The 23,252-nt window shown below is 38.3% G+C and overlaps 1 protein-coding gene across 2 annotated transcripts in view; it reads right to left on the bottom strand.

The window, feature by feature from the left end:
• Positions 1 to 23,252, bottom strand: part of mtus2a (microtubule associated tumor suppressor candidate 2a) — a 60,475-nt gene that overhangs the window by 25,525 nt on the left and 11,698 nt on the right. For both annotated transcript variants that reach the window (XM_053241224.1, XM_053241225.1), the window contains exons 2-4: positions 8,572 to 10,627; positions 7,599 to 7,872; positions 3,611 to 3,817 (exon numbers count right to left, since the gene is read on the bottom strand). In XM_053241224.1, coding sequence (XP_053097199.1) covers positions 3,611 to 3,817; positions 7,599 to 7,872; positions 8,572 to 10,386 — 2,296 coding nt within the window. In that variant the 5' untranslated portion in view covers positions 10,387 to 10,627. The remainder of the gene's footprint in view (positions 1 to 3,610; positions 3,818 to 7,598; positions 7,873 to 8,571; positions 10,628 to 23,252) is intronic.

Below are 23,252 nucleotides of genomic sequence, written 5' to 3'. Positions count from 1 at the left end.
CAATCATGCCAATTAATTACATACATACACATTCAAATTACCAACAACTTTACTAACAATAGATTTCCTAAATTATTAGGAACAATAAGTATCATTAAAAAAAAAAACAGACACAATCCAAGACTATTCAACGATTAGTCTTCCAGAGCTTAAATCTTAAATATTTTTTAGATATTAATTATTTTAGATTTGCATTCATTTCTCAAACCATTGGACAACAATAGCTGAACCATATACAGTATATTTTCCATTCAGATGTGCTTCTAGGGCTAAATATACCCTAGCTTGCTTGATGTAGTTCCCACCTCCTTGCTAGAGCCTATTCAAAATATTTAACATCTAGTGCCTATAAATGGTCTTCACGTACAGTCAGGAGAGTGATTCATTTGGCATTAAAAAATGCAACATTTAGAGCCTATATTGTAAGTGCTACAGACCATCAGCAGACAGTGTGCTGTTGACAGTGAGAGAGTGTGATGATGATCATGATGATGTGAACTTGATAAGCTTGGTAATGTAAACAGTGCCTTAGTAAAAGACAATAAGAATAATGATTTGCAACACCACTTTATTGCATGAAAATATCTTTCTGGACTGTTCTCAATTACAATTTAGTACTGAATATGTTTATGTTTATTCCACTGTAGATCACTGGGATGCTTACACATTTATGTTACACATATTATATTGTATAATTGTCCTATATACTTCTTCATCATTCTTAAAATAATGCAAAAATGGGCACAAACTGCTACATCACTATATATGTGTATGTGTATATGGATAAAAAGATGTTAAAACTGACCTGATTTAATTTAAGAATAGTCATTATGGATACCATGATTACAGTAGTAATGATGGTAGTTAATGGTATAATAGTGAGGATTTTGTTGGTGAAAGACTATGACAGTGATTGTTAAAGCAAGGTGACTCTAGAGACAATGTACAGGGTGTCCCAAAAGTCTCTATACATAGGGGAAATTGTGTCTGAAATGTCACTTACTCAACATTAATTTATTGTTTATAGAACTCACAATCGTGTTAAGCTAAATATCAGCATGGCTGAATCACAGCTGTGCCAATATTCAGTAAATAAGAGTAGAGGTAGAAATGCCAGCCTTTCAGCATTGTGTGTTAGTTCTGGCACTGACAGTTCCTAAACCTCAGTTACATCACTCCGGTTCATAATTGGTCTAGAGGTCTAGAGGTGTGTGTGGGATTGCTTATTAATCTTGCTGATGCAGTGATTTTGGTAGAAGTCAGCTAAAAAAAAAAAACACTGACTCTACCTTTAACATGCCTACACAACATCTCCCTGTCTCCCATCTCTTTCAATCTCTCTGAAACCACAGTCCACACATATCATATAACATGCAGATGCAGTGTGGCATGGTAGAACAGAGTCGAGGACTGGATCAGCATTAAGAGGGAAGTACGAGATCAATACTGAGTTAAGGCTCAAGCAGGACTGGCTGTAACGACAGCTTAATCAATCTGCCTGCTTCTGCAATAATATTCCACACTCTCCAATTCAAACCCATTTATCCAATTACAAGTCAGCCTACCTCTATCAGTTCAGACTCACAAATCAATCAAGCCTCATTCAGTCTCAGGGACCTGAACTCAGTGGAAACTAAGGTGCCTTTGACAATCCTGGATCAATAATTCACACCATTACAACCAGGCCAAGATACAATCCAGTAATATGAATGCTCCAGAATCTCTAGAAGATTCCCCATAAATGCTTCTGTTTGCTTAAGGAGATAGATGAACTGATCAGTGGGATGTTCTCATAGGGTGTGTTCTCTGTAAATAGATAAATCAATGCACACAGTCATCATTTGAACAAATGTTAATCAGTGACCTAGTATATGTGATTGCAAGCAGAATAATTGGATCAAGTCGTACATTGCTAAATTAATACAGTAAATAGAATTGTTAATATTAAATGTTTTAGTTCAATTGTTTGAGAATTAGGTTTTTGCAGGTTTAGTCATATTCTATGAACAATATCTTAATATAGGCTTATTATAGACTATGTTTTAGGTATTTATTATTTTAGATTTGCAAACTAGTGGACAAAAAGCTAGACCATATACAGTATCTCAACCATTCAGATATGCTTCAAAATCTCTGGGGGTTAAATATTGCTTGCGTTGTGTTATGGCCACATGGGTGACATTATGTGATATAATTGCATGTTACTGGTACAGTCTGCTGGCACCACACATCAATTAAGCAGTGTTCCTTTTTTTCTTAGCTACAGGCCAATCAACATAATTAGCATCTAGTGCTTATAATTGGTCTCAACATGCAGTCAGGAGAGTGATTCATTTGGCCTTAAGCAATGCAGCATTTACAGCCCAAGTTGGAAGCACTACAGACAAACAGCCCTCTGTGTTAGGTTTATGTATGTTCCATATAAGCTACTGTGTACTTTGTTATGTGAGTATGTTGAAATGTAAGAATTCTAATCCTTCTTGCTGAGCAGCTTATATGAGGGATAAGAGGACTTTATATGTAAAAGGAGAACCACATTAATTATTTATGAGATGTAAACTGTGATATATATGGCAGAAGTATTTTTCTGCTGACTTTGGGTGATCTTTAGTTACATTGAGTTTGCATTCTCATGTTCAACCTACCAAATGAGAAGAAAAAAGCTGTTCAAATTAAATCCCATGTTAGAATCTTTGCTCATTCCAGTCTCTCACACCTTACCCAGCAATTTCACACAATGAGTCCCCCCCCCCCCCCCCCCCACTTTTCCATTTTTCACTTTCTCTCTGTCTTCCTACTCTTCTGTGATAGCTAAGGGGTTCCTCATCCTCAGAGACAAGTGATGATGATGTAATTCGTCCCGTGACTCATTTTGTCTTAGACTCTATGGGACACAGTGACGTCAACTGTATCCAGGGGAAACACATGGTGAAGGAAGCTAACCTTGTGTCACTTAGGGACAAAAATCCATTATAAACCCATCTACTACAGTACATTTACATTGAAATGCCAGTTTATTATTTATACCAAGCCTGTACCTAACAGCCATTCTCTAACCTGTCCATTATTGCAAATGGCCTAAAATAACCACCACGGTCCAGATATTATTTGTGCAGTAGATCATTTTCAGCACAGCAGTGACACTGAGTTGATTATAAAACACCTCAATGCCACAGAGCAGTCTGTCAACTAAAAATATCCAGCCAAGAGCAGTCTTGTGGTCAGAGACTGACAATCAATGATGAACAGTATGTGTATGTGGAAAAAAAGAGCTATAGTCTCTAAGTGTATACCTACAAGGTGATTCAATGGGTAGATATGTCTAATAAAGTGGCCAGAAACTGTACACAGTTTTTAAAAGGCCAAACAAAACTGCTGTTAAAAATACACACACAAGCAATCACCATGTCCATGTCATTGCTGTGCTGAGAATGACCTACCACCCAAACTTCAGCTGGTCAGTGGTCCTATGTGGATTCCTCCTGATTTATAAAATGGGAAAAGGGGGCCTGAGGTTAAGCAATAGTAACAGATGGGCTAATTTTATGTCCAAAAAACTGGCAATAATAAATTATATTTAGTAAAAAATTAAAATCTCTCAGTAACTTACGATGTGCTGGTCTGCACGGATCACTTCGTGTGCTGTCAGTGGAATTGTTGCTGGAAACAGAGGACACACTGGAGCTGCGGACGAAGCCAAAGGCAGCAAGGCGTGCTGCGGGGAGGCGGGAGTAGCCAGGAGGTCGGAGGCCTGATGGAGCTGGCTTGGGCAAAAGAGATTTAACAGCCAGTCCTGCTGATGGTGCCTTCCACTGGTCTAAAAAATGAACAGAAAGGGTTAGAGGAAACTAAGGCACAGAGTATCTCTTACATATCCTGTAGGAGAGCAGTAGGTTTATCCAAATATGTGTGCATGTCTATGCTGAGTGCATTAGTTGGCTCCAACTCCTTTTGGTCATCTTGCTTACGTTTCAATATTGCCTGCACTTATGGACAGCAGCTGCATTGGTCTTGTGTTACATTTTTTCCCTCAAAAAAGCACAGAATTTTATTTCATAGTTCCATCTGGCCATTTTATTTCATAGTTCCAATCTTTCTTTGTTATTAAGTTCAGCTTCACTTCCTGCATACAGAAGATATCTCTAGCAGCTCCTAGTGCAAACAGTCCTGGTCTGCATCACCTCAACTGCTTAGTCCAGCACAAATTATTGAATTGTCAGCACTATATGACATCTTGCATTGCATAGAAATACATATTGCACTTCTCTGAGCTATTTCCCCAGTGAAAGCTGTAAAAGCATGCTCTAGCTCTGGTCTGCTCTAAAGGGTGTTAAATATAACAGTGTCAAGAACTGAAGGTCTCCAACAAACCTTGAGCATAAATTATGTGCCCAGGGTCTTGTATTGGGAACATGACAACAGCCTTCAAGCAAACCTCCTCTTCCCAAGTAAGTCCCCTCGGTGTGAGGAACAACTAAACACTTCGGCTTAAGCCTATTGCTGCAATTACAGTGTTCTTTAAATATTATTACTTGTCACACTGTACAAGATGATCAGTGCACTCTCAGTGTTGGTCCCAAGCCCGGATAAAATTGGGGAGGGTTGCGTCAGGAAGGGTAACCAGCGTAAAAATTGTGCTAAATCAAAAATATGCGTACCAATGATCCGCTGTGGCGACACCTAATGGGAGCAGCCAGAATAGGAACAACAGCAACACTGTACAAGATGATCCCAATAAAATATTGGTCAAATTCTATAACAGACTGTATTATAACATATGTTATCCATGTCAGATTATACAGTCAGGATAACCATAGACAGACTCATGCAGGTAACAGGCTCATATAAACAGAAACATTCTTCAACATAAGTTTGAGGTAATAAGGATATTTTTCAAAGTATATTTTGCCATTGCCAGCTTTATATTTAACTGTTTTGTGAGTTTCGCATCATTTTCTGCCATCTTCCCATTGGTGGCTTTTAGACAAGCATCATAGCAATGGGCACACTGAAATTTTAATAAAAAAAAATAATAATCTGACCCTTTTAGAACATAATCAGCTGTCTTTAGGCGCAATGGCACTAAATCAGCTGCCAATAAGCATGTCATATTTTTGTGTTCTAAAACTGCCAATCTCATGACCTAAGAATTCTTTTATGATGTATGATTTTTTGTCTGCAACAACAAAATAAATTCAGAATGAAAATCGTACATTGTAAATGCAGCTTAAGACCAAGAAAGGGAAGGAGAAAACATATCTGTACACATGCAACATATCCACAGGGGTGAAGTTAGGTCACCTTTCTAAGGAACAAGCTGGCCATATATTAGGCAATGATTTGGGGCAGCTACGAGTATGATCCCCTTCTGACTCCTGGAAATAAATCATCTCTACTTCTCCCTCCCACAAGCCATGCTACTGGAGTGCTGCATAATGCATTCTGAATGAGCAACCCAAGAGGGGCACAAATCACGACCTTTTCTCACTATTCCTTTCAATCCTACTCTCTGATCCTATCAGTTTAAGAAAAATGCTTTGTGCATATGCTTGGATGTGGTGCACACACACATACAAACACAAACACACACACAAACACACACAAATTCACACACAAACACATCAGGATTTTTAATGAAACTGCAGCCAGTTCTCTCCTTGGAGCAAAAGTTGTGATCATTAAAGATAAATGTGTTCCAGCTTCCTCCCTCATCCCCCCTACTATCTTTCTCTCCTCTCCTTCTGCCTCTCTCTATAGACTAGAGGGGAAACCAATGTCTCATAAACATTCATTTCCAAACCTTGTGTTACATGCCTCTGCTTTCCTGTCTGAGCAAACAAATGTTTCATAATGCTTTGCTATATTATTACCTTCATATGCATTTTGTCTTTTTGTAGGACAGATTTTTGATATTGTAAGACTAAGCAAAGACAGTTAGACACTCAGAGCTGAAGGAAATAGCCTTTCAGTCTTTTCCTGAGCTAATAGGTGTCATTTGAATGTGAGGCTTGGAGTGAGAGAAAGACAGAAATTAATGCAATTTTGATTATGGAACTTTGAAATTCATTGATTTGTCATTAAGCTTTAAATTGCATAAATGTATCACTTCATAGCAGCACATTTCCTGCTAGAATCGCTGCTGTAAAGAGACAAATATATTTAGGATTTAGGATTGGAAAAAAACCCTTTTTAAACAAGTGCAGCCAGCTGATGTTAAATAACGACCCCCCAATTTAAATAAAATTTAAACTAACTCTAAATATGTGCTAGCAGTTACAGTGAAACTATAGAATCTGTTCTACTTACTAGGTAATTTAGATATAATGTTAGAAAATATATGCTCTGATAAAACAAATTCGGATGACACTTTTCTTTTTTTCTTTTGTTAAACATTAAAAAAGGTGGCTAGTGACTAACTGGAGGTGTTGGTCAGTTTCTCTATATTTCAAACTTTTGTATTAGTAGTTTTTATTTTCTATATTTTTAAAAATCTGTTGTGAGTTTTAGAGTGCTGTTTAAGATCTTGTGGAATGAACACAGTTACACTGCAGCAGGCCTGCATTGCATGGGCACTGCTACTTGATCAGTCAGTTACAGTAAGATCGAGCTAAAAAACAAGCTCTTGTTGAGAGGTTTTGCTCTTTCATCTGGTATTCAGGTTGTTACACTAACAACCTTGGATTCTATCTTAATGTGTGCACTCTCCACTGTGAGATTAATATGCTTGATGGAGAACAGAGCAGCACAACCCACATTACAAAATGTTTTCCACAACTAGCTTCCAGTGGCATTTTTCCTCAGGAGAGGGCAAAATTCCACTGTATATCCTGTAGCTTTAGGGTCTAATTTAAATCAGTCCATTCAGAAAGGTCCTGTAATTACTATATATATCAGCAATTGAACATAGCAGTTGAAAGCAATTGAAAATCTGCTGTCTGTACACATCACTATTTACGTTAGTGTGCTGTATCCTGTGCCACTGTAGAATGCACTAGCAGAACATAAAGGCAAATATTGCCTCAACTGATGTTGTTTAAGTATTATTTACTTTTCACATCACAGATTTGCAGAACCTCTGGGGCACACGGCACAGGAAAAAACTGTATTCTGGTGAGGGCATAATATGATAATAATATGCAGATGATGGACCCCATGGCTCCATGATGTGACAAGGTTAGTTTGAAATGATGGAGTTGTATGTGTGTAATTAGAACCAAGGTGCGGAAAATATTTCATAAAATAATTCACCTTTCCAATGTGCTGGAAAACTCAACAGCACAATGTAAGGATGCTTCTGTAGCAGCCAGAAATTCATCACCATCTACACTCCCTCAGAGAATTCAGCTAAATTCTGTCATGGGTAACATCCCATCACAGAACATTTTCTCCCTTGGCAACCTAATAATAACACAATAATGATTTACTGTACAGTTAATAAAGACTCCTGCTCGGTATCTCTAACCTTTTCACCTCCATTTTAACACATCTCTACATCAGACTCATCCCTTTCTTGCATTTCTAATTAATTCCCCCACCATTTGCTTATTTGCAGTTTCATTTATGTTTGGTACATTGCAGTAAAATTAAACAGGCATCACCTGAAGCCTCTGGTGGGCTTTGAGTGGATGGGGTCACTAATGAGGTGGCTTGTGCAGTGACTGATGGGGTCACTGCCTGCACTGGTTGACTGAGAGCTAGAGGTGACTTCTGCACTGTGAAGATCCTGCTCTTAGCAGCAGCAGCAGGGGATGGAGACTTGCTGACAGCACCCAAACCAAGCTGGGGTCTCAGGGTTCGAGGAGGCTGTAAAAATCCCCCTGTTTCTTGAGTTACTGTCTGGGATTCTGATAGATCCTTGCTTCCAGAAGCAATCTAAAATGATGCAAAAGATAAACACACATAATTATAACGCAGTTGTCTTAAAATGTATCCATATTTTTCATTCATTCTCATAAAATCAACATTTTAGATGGCTTATGTGTCAAGATCACTAGTATGTAATATTTAGGTCAGCACTATTTCAGTGATGAATGTGGTAGGAGGCTGACAAATTGTGTCTAGCAACAGAAGGGCTACAATAATTGATAACAATAACTGGTATATGATAGGTTATTCTGATGGAAAAAAAGGCCAATGATGTACCTAATAAACTGGCAAGTGTTTCCTCTAATGCATAAGGCAGTGCTTCTCTTGCTTTTTCTAAATGCCATTTTTATAGTCATCATAAACTGTCAAGTACCCCTTAGTGTCAAGCACTGGCTTCATGTCTACCCTGTTAACGTAGATTTATTTCTGGTTGCTATAGCTTTCCTAGCAGCAATCAATGCTTGAAGTCTCTATTAATTTTCTCAAGGTGACCTCTTAACTCTAGCCACTATATAATTATTACAATTCATTCAATTATTCAATTAATACAAGGTAAATTTATATAGATATTGCTGTACTATTAGAATCACAAAATGGAACAATCAACATATCAATTCTTAGATATATAATTTAGAATCCACATAGCAGTACATCCTCTCAGCTCTTGAATACATAACCTGCTTTATTGGTGTGGAAGTTCCTTACCGCTGCAGGCAAATATTTGTTGCCTAGAGAGCCATAGAAGTTGTTTGTCCTCCCTATGGCTTTGTGGGGCATTGTGTGGCTGGAAAGCTTTGTCCCAGACACCATTGACTCAGGAGATATATAACGAGCCTTCTGCAGCTCCTGTCTGTACTTGTCATATAGCAGGTTAGAGGCACTCAGCACTGGAGCTCCAGGAGCCTCGTCTGCTGGTGTTTTGGGGTTTGGAGAACTGGTGGGGTTTGAGAGTTTGGTGGGTAGTGCAGAGACTTCATATGGGCTATCAGTGGCCTGGGGCTTCATCTGTGGGCTCTTGCGTATATAGGTGATGATTTTAGGGCGAACACTTTTAGGCTTTGGGGGGCACTTGGGTGGAGAAGAAGTTACAGTAGAGCTTTGTTGGGGTACAGGGTTTTGAACATTCATGTTGATGGTGGTTTTGACTGGAGGTCTCAGGCCAAAGCCATATCCTTGAGAAGCACCATAACCCAGCTGAGGGCCTCTAGAAGGCACTCGGCTTCTCCCAGGAGACACTGGAGGACGTCTCTGAGGAGACCCCGTACTCTTAGGAGATGGGGGCGTTGAAGGCCTGGTAGGGCTGCTGTAGGCTCTGCGGCTCAAATGACTCTTCCTGTCCAGGGGACTGGCAGCATTCTCAGCTGAACCCTGCCTTCTGATGGTGGAGCCCACCTTGGTAGAAGTCTGGCTGTGTTGGATCCCTGAGCCTGAGCTAAGAGACTGGGCATTACTATTATTCTGCACTGGATCCTTTAGGTCCGGCTGATGGATGCTGTTTTTAGGACCTCTGTCTGAGGATGGGGAAAGCCGATCTTCTCGAGGGGTGTCTTTATATGCCAGATGTCCTGAGGTTAGCTTTGGCTCCATTCCTGGAGAGAGTGGACGTACAAGCTGCCTGCAAGAAGGTGGCACTCTTTCAATGTTTCTCTGGAATTTGGAAGACAGGACATTCTCCTGTCTGTTGTAGCCTTTGTCTGTACTCCAGCATGGCCTGTCTGTCAGACAGTCGCCATTTTCAGTGCTTGATCTATGCTCATGTGTTGGATCCTGAGGCAGTACTGTAGAACTATGATTCTGATCCCTCTTTCTGGGTTGCTCTTTGCTTTGTGTGGAAAGGATAGGGGATTTATTTGTGGCTGGCTGCTGGAACTGGCACTTCTCTGAGGTAGGCTTGCTGGGTAGGGAAGAAGGACACTGTGTATGTCCTGCACTGTCAAGAGCACTGGCCAAGCTTCCACTGAGGTTGCTCACTGTTGAGAAGGTGGGGACAAAGACATTGCTCTCTGAGTTACTACGTGTCTCTCTCAGGCTCCTCCTTCCTCCAGACCGAGAGGCAGACGTCCTGAGGTCCAGAGGCTGAGTACTTTGTTCTACATCAATATCCTCACTGTGGTTGGCATTTTGGTCTCTCTTGCCCAAGTCACTGGCAGGGTCCAAACTTATGAGAGCAGACTGTCTCTGACAAAAGTTTTTCTTTGCACAGTCTTTGCTTCTATCGTGATCTCTCACTTCTCGCTCTGTTAGAAAAGCTTCCATCTCCTGACACTCTAATAATTCAAACTCTTCAAGCTCTGGGTCCTCACTACGGGCATGTGTGCCCCAAATAATAATCCTTTCCTGAGTGCTGCTGTGTGACAACAGGGGAGGTATTAAACTGCCTCTCTCAGTGTGGCTTTCCTCCATAGGGATTTGGTTAGCATTGGCATCTCCATCAGGATAGAGGAAAAGCTGCTTGTTGTTGTTCTTTATTTCCTTGTGCATACTGTCACAAGGACCCCCTATGTTCTCTTCCCCACTCATGTTATACAAGTCCAAGGATCTCTCTCAACAGCTTCTCACTGCTATGGGATCCATTAAAGGCTTCATTCCCCTCTTGGCTTTTATGTTCAGTCATGGAGTGAAAACTTAAAATCTGATCTCACATCCTTCCCATCTTTGTTGGAAGTTAGACTTTTGCTGGGTCTGACGTTCTGTTCTTTTCTCAGACATGGTGCTTAATTTTATTTCCAGAATTAATGAGAAACATTACCAACCATCGTGCCTAACCATGCGTGAATAGAGAGAGAGAGAGAGAGAAAGAGAAATAAAATTAGATACAAAATCACCATTCATATCTGTTACACATCTTATATCTGAACATATAGCCTACATGTATTAATAGCAGAAAATACTAAGCTTTATCAGTTAGAGGTGCTTGATCTCCATTTAAATATTCCTATTATTTGCATTGTGAAAATAAAACACATCATAACAGCATATTTCATATTCTGCTATAAACAATGATTTTTTGTTTTCTTCATAAGTAAACAATATGTAAACACTTTTTTATTAGAAGTGTTTTTTTTTAATAAAAAAGGTTATGTTTTAAGAATTCTGTCAGATATACAAGCATCTTTATCAGTTTACCATGAGAAAAGAAGTGTGATTTCATCTGTCTAAAAAAAGTTAGCAGTCTAGATAAAACTTTCCAAGAAATTCATATATTTTGTTTGCTCTTAAATGAGTTATTTGTTGAATGTGTTTAGAACCACATAGAAACACCAAGGACACAAGAAAGACAAGAATATTGTCCACTGCAGGAGGCTTTTACCATGCAATGGTATTCTGTCATTTTGAATGCACTGTATATTAGGTGGGTTTTTAATGAATACAGTGTATAAACATTATTTTGTGGAATACTTAATTTTTACACTTTTACACTTCTACAGGGTTACGTGTTTATATTAGTGGGATAAAAAATTAAGAAGATGCCGCAATCTGGGAAGAAGTTGCACACTCAAATTAAAGGAAGAGAGTGGATGGAGACTGGGGAGACTGATAGCACCATCCGTAAGAAGGACAGATAACAAGACAATGATCCTCACAACAAAGAAGCACAAGTCAATCAACTTTCACTCATTTCCATTCACTAAAGGTTTCAAGTAGAACCCATATAAAAAGCCAGACACATTATTCATCCAAAGTGAGGAACCGTTTATCTAAGAGTGTATCACTTGTATTGATAATCTAGGGTTAGGGTTAATGTTTACATATATGGCATTAGCTTAGAGACAGTACCCAAATTCTACTGCAAAATGCTGGAAATGTTGGAAAAAATGTCTTAGGCATTATGATATAGTCAACAGCCTCAACGCTCAGCACCCTGTTAATAAGGAACACAATATTGATAGTACAAATTGTATCATCCTATTGTCCTTCAACTTATGCCAGGTCGAAAGTTAGGTTTTCCAGACTTTAGGTCATGTTCTCCTTCCTTGTAAAAGCATATAATCACGTCTTAGCTGAGTAGGCTGACAGGGATATGATTGGTTTGTCATAACACAGCTGGCTTCCCTAAAAATGACTCACTGTGCATGTATCGGTCACAGTGTCTTGAAATATATGCTAAACTATGCTTATCACCGCCTAATTGTTAGATGTCTGCAAACTCTTCTACTTTGTCCCTGCTAGTAAATCACATTTTGCTGCTAATGCATAGGAAACGTTCACTTCATGGCACATAGGAAAAACCCAATGTAACTAATTCATCATGCTGCAGTCTCTACAATAAAACCAAAAGTAGTTAAGACTAGTCTATTTTTGTACTGTATAAAAAGGTTTTAATGAATGAAATCTTGGCACCCACAAAATATGCTAACATTCATTTCATATCATTTGACCAGTGATGAAACTAAATTAAAATGCTATTTGCATGCTATTTGATCATTTGCATGCATATAGTATTATATTTGTGTGCCTGACAATAGAAGCCATTTGTCAAGCTAGTTCATATGCTGAACTGTGTGAATCTTGAAAATGAGCAGGTGGTGTTTGTGTCTCAGGATACCTGCTGCTAACTTAGGACACAGCAGACATGCCAGGAAAAAAGATAAAAGGAACGAACGTCTTCCCAGTGACATAATGTAGCTCTGTCGAAGTTAAAGGAGCGGTTTGTAATTTTAAACCCCCATAAGGAAAATGGCTATTGGAATAAAAACATGGACAAGCCTTCTCACCTTTTCTCCACCTGCCCTTGAAAGAAAGACAGCCACTTTTTTCTTCTATACATTCATAGAGAGTATTGTGAGGATGTTTTCCTTGCATAGCCTAGCTTGTTAGCATGCTGGGACCAGAGTGCGTGGTCAGCCATGATACAGCACCACAAGAAAAGAAAGGGTTAAGGGACCACAGGGGCAGCTTGACAGGGCAGTGATTTGAGTTATTGACCTTCTGATCAATAGGCCAGAACCTTAACCACTGAACCACTGAAGTTTTTGCTGACTATAGATCACAGGCAATCTAATTGATGACTATAAATGAGTTGTGTATGCATCAAACAAACAACTAATAGTGATGAAATCTACAACACTGACTAGCACAGATTTATAGGGGTATCAATACATATTGTGTATCAAATTGGTGTTTTTAATGCAATAATTTTGGCACTGTGAGCTTTTTATTTAGACTTGCACCTGTGGCATGATAGTCAGTCAGTAAAGTAAAATGTTTTTATATAAATGACTTTTCGAGCTTGCTTGCCTCTTTAAGCTTTGCTCTGGTCATGGCCACTTACACACATGCTCAGCTCATGGCTCATGGGGTAATGGAAAGAAAGAAAGATCACATCAATATACAGGGAAACAGGGCTCAGGTGTGGTACTTTAGTCATTAAACCTGTAGCTCGTCCCCAAACACCACCCTCGCACTACGACTCTAGCCACTCCCCCACCTGTTACAGTTAGTTACACTGATTGCCTGATAGAACATGTGATTCTTATGAATGTACACAAGGAAGAGATGCAGATGGTACAACCCCAAAATAAACAAACCAAGTGTAAAATGCATTAAATGCATCTTGCACTGCATTTAAATGTACAGTACAAGATTCATTCATTAGGTTAGGACTTGTTACAAGTGTATGCAAAGCATCCAAAATATAGGAGAATCATTGCAGAGAAATTCCAACAACAATTAAACAAGCGGAAAAATACATCCCAAAAGGGCTGCCCTGAATTTGCTGCAAGTCCGTGCTCAGCCGGCTTCCTGCTGCGTATAAAACACATCCGCGCAGCTTGTAATTACATCACTATCCTCTGCTTTTCCCACCTTTCATCTTACAATTACACCATCTTTATCATCTCTCACACTTTGTTTTCACCTCGGCAAGAAGGGAAGCAGAACAGAGAGAGAAGCTCAACAGAGATAGTGGAGAAATTAGAATAGCAGAGAGATAAATAAGAAAAAGATACAGAGCAGACAGTAAGACAAGAGAGAAACAGAGAAAACAATTAAGCAACATAGAGAATGAATAAGAAAAATATAGACACAGAAAAATTGAAAAACAGAGTAGATGGAGGGGAACAAATGATGACACAAAAGAAGAAAGAACGGACCAGACAAGGAGAAGCAGCAAAGCATGCGCTCTGACATTCAGTATGGTCCTTTGGTACTGATAGATGAATGAAAAATGATCTTTAAAGGCTGGGAGACTCACAAGGGGCTGAGAGAACATAACATGTTATTTTATTAATAACTATGAGAAAGTAACTCAAAAACAGAATGGATTATATTAAACTGTGCTAAAATTTACAGTACATGTTTAAGCTCTTGCCTTTTACTGGGACACTAAAATATTCTAGTTGCTTTTTCTTGTCATGTGCAGACTCTCTTTAAGCCCTTATTATCTTTATAAAATTATTATGTTGACATGGCATTGCACCATTTGCTATTAACTTGTTTGGTATTGATTAAAATAATTGAAAATAAATGAAATAGTAATTGGAAAAATTATATAAAAAAAAAAAAAAAAAAAGGCAAGTACGATAATTAAAATAAAATACAATTTTAATAAACTTCTAACACAAATAAAATTTAATTACATCTTTCTCTCAATTTTTATTCTCTTTAAAGTATCAGGGCAACTAGCCAGTGGTCTTCATCTAATCATGGTAAACAGGAAGCCCTTTTTAAATCATTTCATAGAGAACATGCTATTCCAGTAATTTAACCACAAAGTCGATATGAAAATCAATAGTCAGTGAAATATGAAAGCATGATCAATATTCACCATACAAAACATAGTGTGTTGTAAGTCACTACACTGCTACACAGCTATAATGGCAATGAACCATAAATGTATTGACCATGGCCAATCAGGAGCAATAACAATAATCTTGCTTTTCTGCCATGTGCCATTTTATTGTTTGCTTTCTCTCATGTCAGGGACCAGGGCTAATCACGGTGATATGGGTAGAGTGGGCAGGCCACAGAGGAGTCCAGTGATGAGACAGGATATGAGGAGGAGCGTGGGGTTGCTCAGAGACTTGGCCAGGTTTATAAGCTTGTTTGTGTAGTGGCAGACACTCTCTGGCCCTCGATGGAGCTAATTAAGCTTAGCATAAAGTTAGCAACAGAGACCTCCTGGAGCTGAGGTGTGGAGTGCTGCCTGAACTTGTCTTCAAAGCAAGTCTTCACGTTTTCCTCTTAACACATTTCTTTGATAGCTCTCTCACACACGTTTCTTCCATTTTCACTGAACCCAAACATAACCATGTATTAGGTTTTTCTAATGTATTGGGGTTTCTTTTTTTATCTGAGGAAATAAATCATCTGCTGTCCAGTCTTTCTTATAAGGTTAATTTCCCTATAGATTTATGCAATTGAGTTGCCTGTAAGGAGTAGCAGCATTGGAAAGCAAAGCATACTGATATAGCCACAGTCAGCCTCAGTCTGTATCTTCTGCACTCATCTGGTTTGGACGCGTCTGGCCAATTCCCATGTTGACTAAACCCCACTTAATAACATTAGGCAATAAATAGCGGGCATTTCTTCAATTACCCAATCAATGCAATGAGTTCAAGGATATGGTGCTAATTAATTGAAAGCATAAGAGCTCTCAGCATTATTGATGAGACTCTATGCTCATCTCCATATTTCTGCTGTCACTTAACCATGGAGCAAGCTATGTGTGGAAATGGGAAGAGCAGTTAAGCTACACTACTGCACACAACCTTAATTCAGCGAAACTGATGGTAATTGAAGAGACACTTTTTCCTGTCTTAGACTCAGTGTATGCTTGTCAGTCATTACCAAGGGCAGAATTTTGGGGCAGAGACACAAATGAGTGAGACACAATAGCAAAGAGATGTGGCTCAGTGTGAGAGCATGGTGTAACTAGGGAGAATCAGGAATATTTGGCTTCCATTAAATTATTCCTGAGTTTGAAAAGAGGAAATAAACTATTACTTATCTGCAGAAATGATAGGTGTTAAAATATGCAGCAATGTTGCAATATGTCTTTCCATTTACTGTATGTTGCTGTTTCAGACATCATGCTGACATCATGAGACATCTTTAGTTTGGCATACTAACCTATATTACAAATCTCATATCTGTAAAAATGCAGTTACATATAACCAGAAAAAACACACATTGTAATAAAAACAGTTGTCTGAAAGAAAGTAAAAGAACTGGTAATAAGCTATTGGAATATTCATAAGCTATTACAGCTGAAAGAGAAGTGTTTAATTGAATAATTATCCTAAATCTTAATAAATGCTGATGTATTATGAAGGTATCTTAATGAGATTTTAATATTCAACTATTTTAAAAAATGCCATATAAGGTTGACTTGTAGATTTGAAATTATACTGGGTTTCTAATTTTCATCAAAATGTTAAAAAGCAAAGCTGGTATTCTGGAGAAGCCCTTTATACAAATCATTTTTGCAGTACTTGCAAACTGATATTTGTTCCCCATCACACATTATTTCACACTGTACTTCTGTCAGGTTGTTTTCCACCATTTGTGGAATTTCACAGTGTGTGAGAATTTGATGTTGTGACAAGTGCATTTATTCCTGGTCTTACAACCATCATAAGATTGGTCCTCTTACTTATTACAGGTCCACTTAAAAGCAAATAGCAACAACCCCTGCAAGCCCAGCTAAATCTACCAGTCTTGCTCAATGCTGCATCTTTGTTAGACTGATCTCCAGCCTTGCCTTGCTGCTCCTATTTTCTGAAAAGCAGTATAGCTTACAATACAATTATGCCTTTATTTTAATATCAGAAGTTTTTCTGCTCTTTTGTTAAAAAAACAAACAAAAAAAAAAACATGTACACTGTATACTGTTCTCCCCATGTCCATGTCGTGATTTCTCTGGGTTATCCGGTTTCCTCCCACCTCCCAAAAACTTACCGGTAACTAGATTGGCAACTCTAAATTGCAGCTAGCTGTAAATGAGTGTGACTGTTATAATTGCTATAAGTTAAATGTGTTTTGCAGGCATTCCACAACATTAAATGTAACTATAAATTAATAAATAGTGTTGTGTGTTGTTCTTTAATACCAAAAAAAACAGTGTTGGCAAATTGCTGTTATAAGAGGAATTAAAACTTCAAAATGTTCTATTATTGGAACATAATCCGTTCATGTACAGCTGTATCACACCACACTGTTGTTGACTGTTTTCCTATACAATACTACTACACTGTGTTTTATTCCTTATTTAAGTGAGGTAAGGAGTAAGTGTCAGTGAATGTACCACAGTGAAACACTGGATTTGGTGTGCAATAGTGAATTCTGAGTCGGCATCCGTTCTCACTTTAACAGAGCGGGACCCTCGCTGCAAAGAGGCTGGCCTTCGAAGGGAGTACAGCATAGCCATGATCACTTTAGCATGAACTAAAAAAATAAACTTGATAAACTGTCCCACATTGCCTCAGCCAATTTGACTCCATAGTCATGAACAAATTTAATTTTTCAAACCCATTCTGATTTGTCAATGAGTTTTGTCAGTGCTGTTGCACTGAAATGCTGAGAATGCATAGGAAAAAGAAACCTGAAGTTTGTGTGCAAGCAGGATGAATTTGAGTGTGTGCACAAAATTTCACATAATTTCAGCTGTGTGTTTTTTTCTGCATAGGCTAAAAGCAAGCTATTTGACTTCAGTAATGAGAGTAATACCACTGACTCAAGTGTTCAAGTGCTATTCAAAATAGGGCCAAGCAACTGAAGCAGATCTATGCATGTTGGCAGCTTACAAGCAGCAGATTGTCTCCTCCAAACTCACTGCTACATTATGGCAAGGCCATGTCATAGCTAGTGCTAATTTGCACATTCTATCACATTTATCCTTACATTTTGTTTTGAATCAAAGCTATATGTTCAAATCATGTTAACTTTAATCGTCTACCAACATTTGCAAAAAGAAATTCAAACAGCCCTCACTCCAAGTCTACAATTAACTGTGTGTCTGAATGACACTAATCAACACTTATTTTATTCTTATTTATTCATCTTCCACAACCAAATGCTGTGGTTGGAAGTTGTGTGAGAGATAATTGGCACCCTTCTAGTAGAGGACGGTAAATATTTGCATTCTGCATGCTGATGAAAGCAAGTGCTCCATATTTTTTGTATTGAGTGTCATCTGGGCCATCTGGCTAATAGCAGCATACGCAGATGCACAAGAGTGAATGAGTGAATGGGTCAGTCAGTGACTAAAGGAGTCAGTTGGTAACTTGCCTTATTGCTCCTCCTCTGTACAACACAAATATCATACCCAGTGACACACTGCCTCACATTTGTGCACTACGTGTATGTAGGTGTGTGTAAATGTGATTGGACATTAAAAAGGAAAGGTTGTTAATATGAAAGAAAGCTACGGGTCTGTGGTGAGGATGAAAACAGCATGTTTTTCATCATATTATCCCAAGACAGTATTACAATACAGAACAACATAACAATAGTACTCCATCAACCCAGTGCATATTACCAAACTGATTACACTAGAATCAGTCATGAGGTACCTACATACAGTAGCAGCATCTTTTATTCTCTTCTAGTAGAATTGTGTAGCTTTATAATGCAGACAGGGGGTAATATAAAACGAGGGAATACTTTGAGACTTGAAATCCTGTTATTATGAAAATGATTCCTGGGGAAATGCCTTTTGGGTTTGGTTGCCATGACAACAGGGTGTCTGGGCAGGTGCTGGGGAGCTTTTCCTCAAAGTTCAAGATTAGTACTGGGAGAAGTTGGAGGCTGGACAGTGAATGGTTTCAGCTTCTCTCTGATTGAGAAAATCTTCCTCTATTAATCAAGAGGGACTGAATTGAAAGGGCTGTATTTGGTGCTGGTTTGCCCATCTTTTCTTTCTTGTGTCAGGAAGACACAACCTTAAAGGCTTGCACAATTGTTCATACTTTTTACTTTTACTCCAGCCATGGCTCCTCCCTGGATAATTTGGCTATTTTCCCTTGTCTGTTGTGCTCTCATTACCTTATATTTATATTTACCTTGTTAGCTTATATTTAAAAGTGGATGATAATTTTCCTCTTATTTCTCTCTGTTGAATTTATGAGCTTGGCTGTGCATAAAATTGAGGGCTTCTGGAAATGTCAAAATAAAACTAATTGGCAATTTCATCTTCCTGCCTCCAGCTACCCACTGGTACAGGATTATATTCTCACTGCTCCTCAGACACTTCAGCAATATTTACCGAAAAAAGAACAGACATCTCTGAAAGAATGATGGAGGTTACAAAACACTTTATCTCCAATGAGGGAATTTGGTCAAGGACAGCTATTTTTAGATCTTTATGGCAAAGTGATGTGCATCATCAAGATAAAGGTGAGGCCAGTGAATTTTAAGACTGAACAATATGTTCAGTAAATTCTCAGTAAATGGCAGTTATCAATAGTATGTTTGTTTCCTCTTAAAATGCAGATTAAACTTTTGAGGGTATATATTTTTAATACTGTTTGCACTGTTACTGTTTATTACTAAACTGTATGAAGACAATTTGAACCATGTGCTATTTTGTTCATTCATTCATTCATTCATTCATTCATTCACTTTTCTTCCACAGCTCCTGTGGGATCTGTGGTGGCAACAGGATAAGAAAGACTTCTCTATCCTTAGTCACAGATTCCACTTCCTCCTGGGGTCCCCCCAGACGTTCCCAAGCCCACTGTGAGTCTTAGGTCTGCCTTGGAGTCTCCTTCCACTGGGAAAGTGGACAAGAGGATATCCGTATCCAAACTCTGATACTACTGTATAGTACTTTTCATAATCTGACCACACTGAATCATCCTTTATTGTCACCATCGTAATGTTCACTGTGATAATTACTGGCCTTTAATGTCTCCAATATCAGAATTGCAGAAAGCAGCAGACAGAGAGGAAGATTGAGTTTCACAGAAAAGGAGAGTCACTTGTCACTGAGCGATTGATGTTGTCATATTACCTTGATAGAAAAAGGTTAACCACGTTTTAAATCTGAATAATGGATTTAGAATGAGCAGGGAGGTTTTTGTCTCACAAAGCGTGCTCATAGAGAGTTGTATGGATCATCTCACTGTTGACTGGACGGAGGAGAGCTGGAAGAAGATGAGGTGATGAGAGGAGGAGATGAGAGGAGAGGACAGAAGAAGGATCACCATCAAGATCCTGCAGCTTTTCATTGTACACACTGATTGCACATGAGCTCTCACTGCTGTGGCCCGGGTTCGATTCCCGGCCAGGGAACCAACCCCAGCCACTGGGGTTGCATGCAACAGTGTGCTCTCAGTACCGATCCCAAACCTGGATAAAAATTGGGGAGGGCTGCGTCAGGAAGGGTATCCGGCATAAAAACTGTGCCAAATCATATACGTGGACAAATGATCCTCTGTTGTGACCCTTAATGGGAGCAGCCGAAAGAGGAACAACACCACCACCCAATGCTCTAATACCATCAACATACTCATAACACATGGTATCCTCTCTAATACCTGACTGAAAACATGTATACCCCAATTAAAAACTGTTATCAAACATATGACTATCGAATACTTTATATAACCGAACACCAAATCGAATTTGTGTACTTTTTATGTTTGCTAGTTTAAAGATGGTTTAGGTTTAATTTCCAAATATTAGTAAAATTACAGTTCCTATCCTAAAACCTGTGATGAACATCATTAATAAATGTCCAGGTTTATATCTTTAGAGCCTGTGACAAGTTATGATTCACTTTACAACATTTTAATGTACTGCATATACTTCAAATACACAACAGAGTTACTTAATCCATATTTTATTCTATTTGTACAATATAACAGGTGTTATATGCACAGTGTGTTTACTGTATGTGTGATATTCAGCAATGCATCATGGAGAATTAGGTCAATAATCCATGCCAAATGGACAGCTGGTGTATTGACCAGGAAATAAATTACACTTGACTTAATACTGACCACTGTGAGAATAATGTATTACAATATCAAGAAAGATTTCAAAATATTGGTAGGAAAAAAAAATCTTAAAAACAAAACAATACAAGCAAAAAAAGGGGAAAAATTGAGCTAACTCATTGTACTATTCTACCATTGTAACGTTTTTAAAAAAAACCTTTATTCCATGCTATAATATTCTAAAATATTCTATAATATTAGTCTATACATTTTGTAAGCATTGGCCCCAAGAGTAAACAGCGATCACCAGTGATTGGTATAGTGTGCATTGAAGAAAGATATTTGAGAGGGAAAAAAAGAAAGGTCATATGGTAGCTACACAACTGGCATCAAAAGATACGCACATAACATACTTTTACATTATTGTTGATTATATTATTGATTATATGATTTGATTTACACATGCACTGATGTGAGTTTCATCGTTCAGACACACCAAAGATCAAACTGATAAATGTAGAACCTTTCTGCAGAAATTTGCATATGCTAATTTTACATTCAAATCTGACATAACACAACATTAATAAGGACCATTGTTCCCTTTTTCATCCATAAAGGAAAGCAACACACCAATAAAATATTTTAATTGTTTATAAAATATTTGTGTCTGGGTGCGAAACCTCTATTCACCCTGTACTTTCTCAGCCTTACTCTTCACCTGACCTCTTTCCAGCTCTTCAAGCTAAACCTGATTGAATCCATATTGCACAGACACACGCTGACACACACTACTTCAGCCCAATGTCCTGCTCCACTGCACAGCACAGAGACCACCACATACCCTCCCCACACATACACACTCTCTAAAGCCAATATCCACCCCATTTAACATCCATCCTTTCCTCCTATTCCTCCATTCATTCTAACCTGTTTTCATTTCCAATTAGTGAGAGCTTCTAATATTATCTCATTTAATTGCTTTGGGGTACCTCAAACCAAAACACACTGGAATAGTGCATTTATGCTTACTGAATCACAAATGAAGGGTAGGTCAGAGTGTTAAGGACAGGCATGAGGGAGACAAAGAGACTTATCAGAGCCGATGAAAGCGCAGCCTCAGCAGCTGCAGTGCAGATGCACAACTCATTGATCTGAGAAATCCTCTAAATTCCTCTCAGTTCACAGACACTCAGTGACCTCTGGAAACTGGAAACATGGACCTGCCTGAGACACTTAAAAAAGGAAAATGGTAAATGAAGTAAATGATGGTGTGGGTGTTACAGTAAAGCCCAATTTACAGCCACACACATGTAATGTAATATTTTTTCATGGTTAATTATGAGCATCCACATACGGTGGACACTTTTCTTTTGTCTGTGTGGTTACATAGTGGTCATTACAACCTTGTGAGGAAATCTTTGTTCTGTTTTGTATATGACTGTGGGTCATATAGGGATGTTAGGCATGGTTTAAGAATAAGAAGATGAAAAAATAGGAATGAAAATGCAGAGATGGCACGTGACAGTAAGGACAATTCTATGAGAACATTACAGTTGATCCAATACAGAGGTCACTTAAGCATCACAGGCATATATTCTTTAAAGTTGAACCAATATAACTCTCACTTTCAATCACATCAATCAAATCAGATGCCCATCATGTCAGGAATAAGTGGCAAAGCACGTAATATCTGTTAATATATTGTATAGATTTGGGCCTCACAGCACAGTGGAAGCACCACCATATTGAAACAGCTGGGAAAGTGCTTCTGGTCTCTATAACAAGATTTCAGTCAACACATCCTCCTGCTGAGCCCTGTAAGCTCCTTGCCACCAAATCCATCCTCATTATGTCGCATGTACATCCATTTATCAAGCACGTAATCAGTAATGCGTTTATCAGAAAGGCCATGCTGGTGTGAAGGATACAGAGCAAACAGTGAGACCTTATTGCTGTGTGACCCCCTAATAAGATTTAGGAAAGATAAACAGAGATTCAGCAGGCAGCATGCACCAACAGTGTAAATTATATGAAGATGCACAGGAGCATTTTATCCCTTGTAATAATAACAAAAATAAAAATAAAAATAAAAATAATAATAATAATAATAATAATAATAATAATAATAATAATTACTGTTATTGCTCATAGTGTTGAATACATGAGACCTTCTGGATAAAAATCATTGCTATTCAGACTGCATAGACTAATATTTGGAAATGTAGAAGCAAAACACATTTTATGGTTCACTGCTGATCAAAAAATATCAACCCTCTTATTATGAACACTTTCCTTTAAAGGGGGTAAATGGCATTAAAGATAGCAAGTTGAGCTTGGTATGAACATGGAAAATTGGGACATGTGTGCCTATTAATAATTTAATTATCAGAGATAAAAGTGTCACTCAAGTGAGAAAAAAAATCACAAGGATCAAATTCTGTCACAAAGACATACAGAATTTGAATGTTGAGCTGCTCAAATTCATTAATTGACTTTTTTATTGCATTC

Source organism: Pangasianodon hypophthalmus, chromosome 17, assembly GCF_027358585.1.
Source record: "Pangasianodon hypophthalmus isolate fPanHyp1 chromosome 17, fPanHyp1.pri, whole genome shotgun sequence".
NCBI lineage: Eukaryota > Metazoa > Chordata > Actinopteri > Siluriformes > Pangasiidae > Pangasianodon > Pangasianodon hypophthalmus.
The sequence above is the reverse complement of the archived record's forward strand: the minus strand, read 5'-3'. Positions and strand labels throughout refer to the sequence as shown.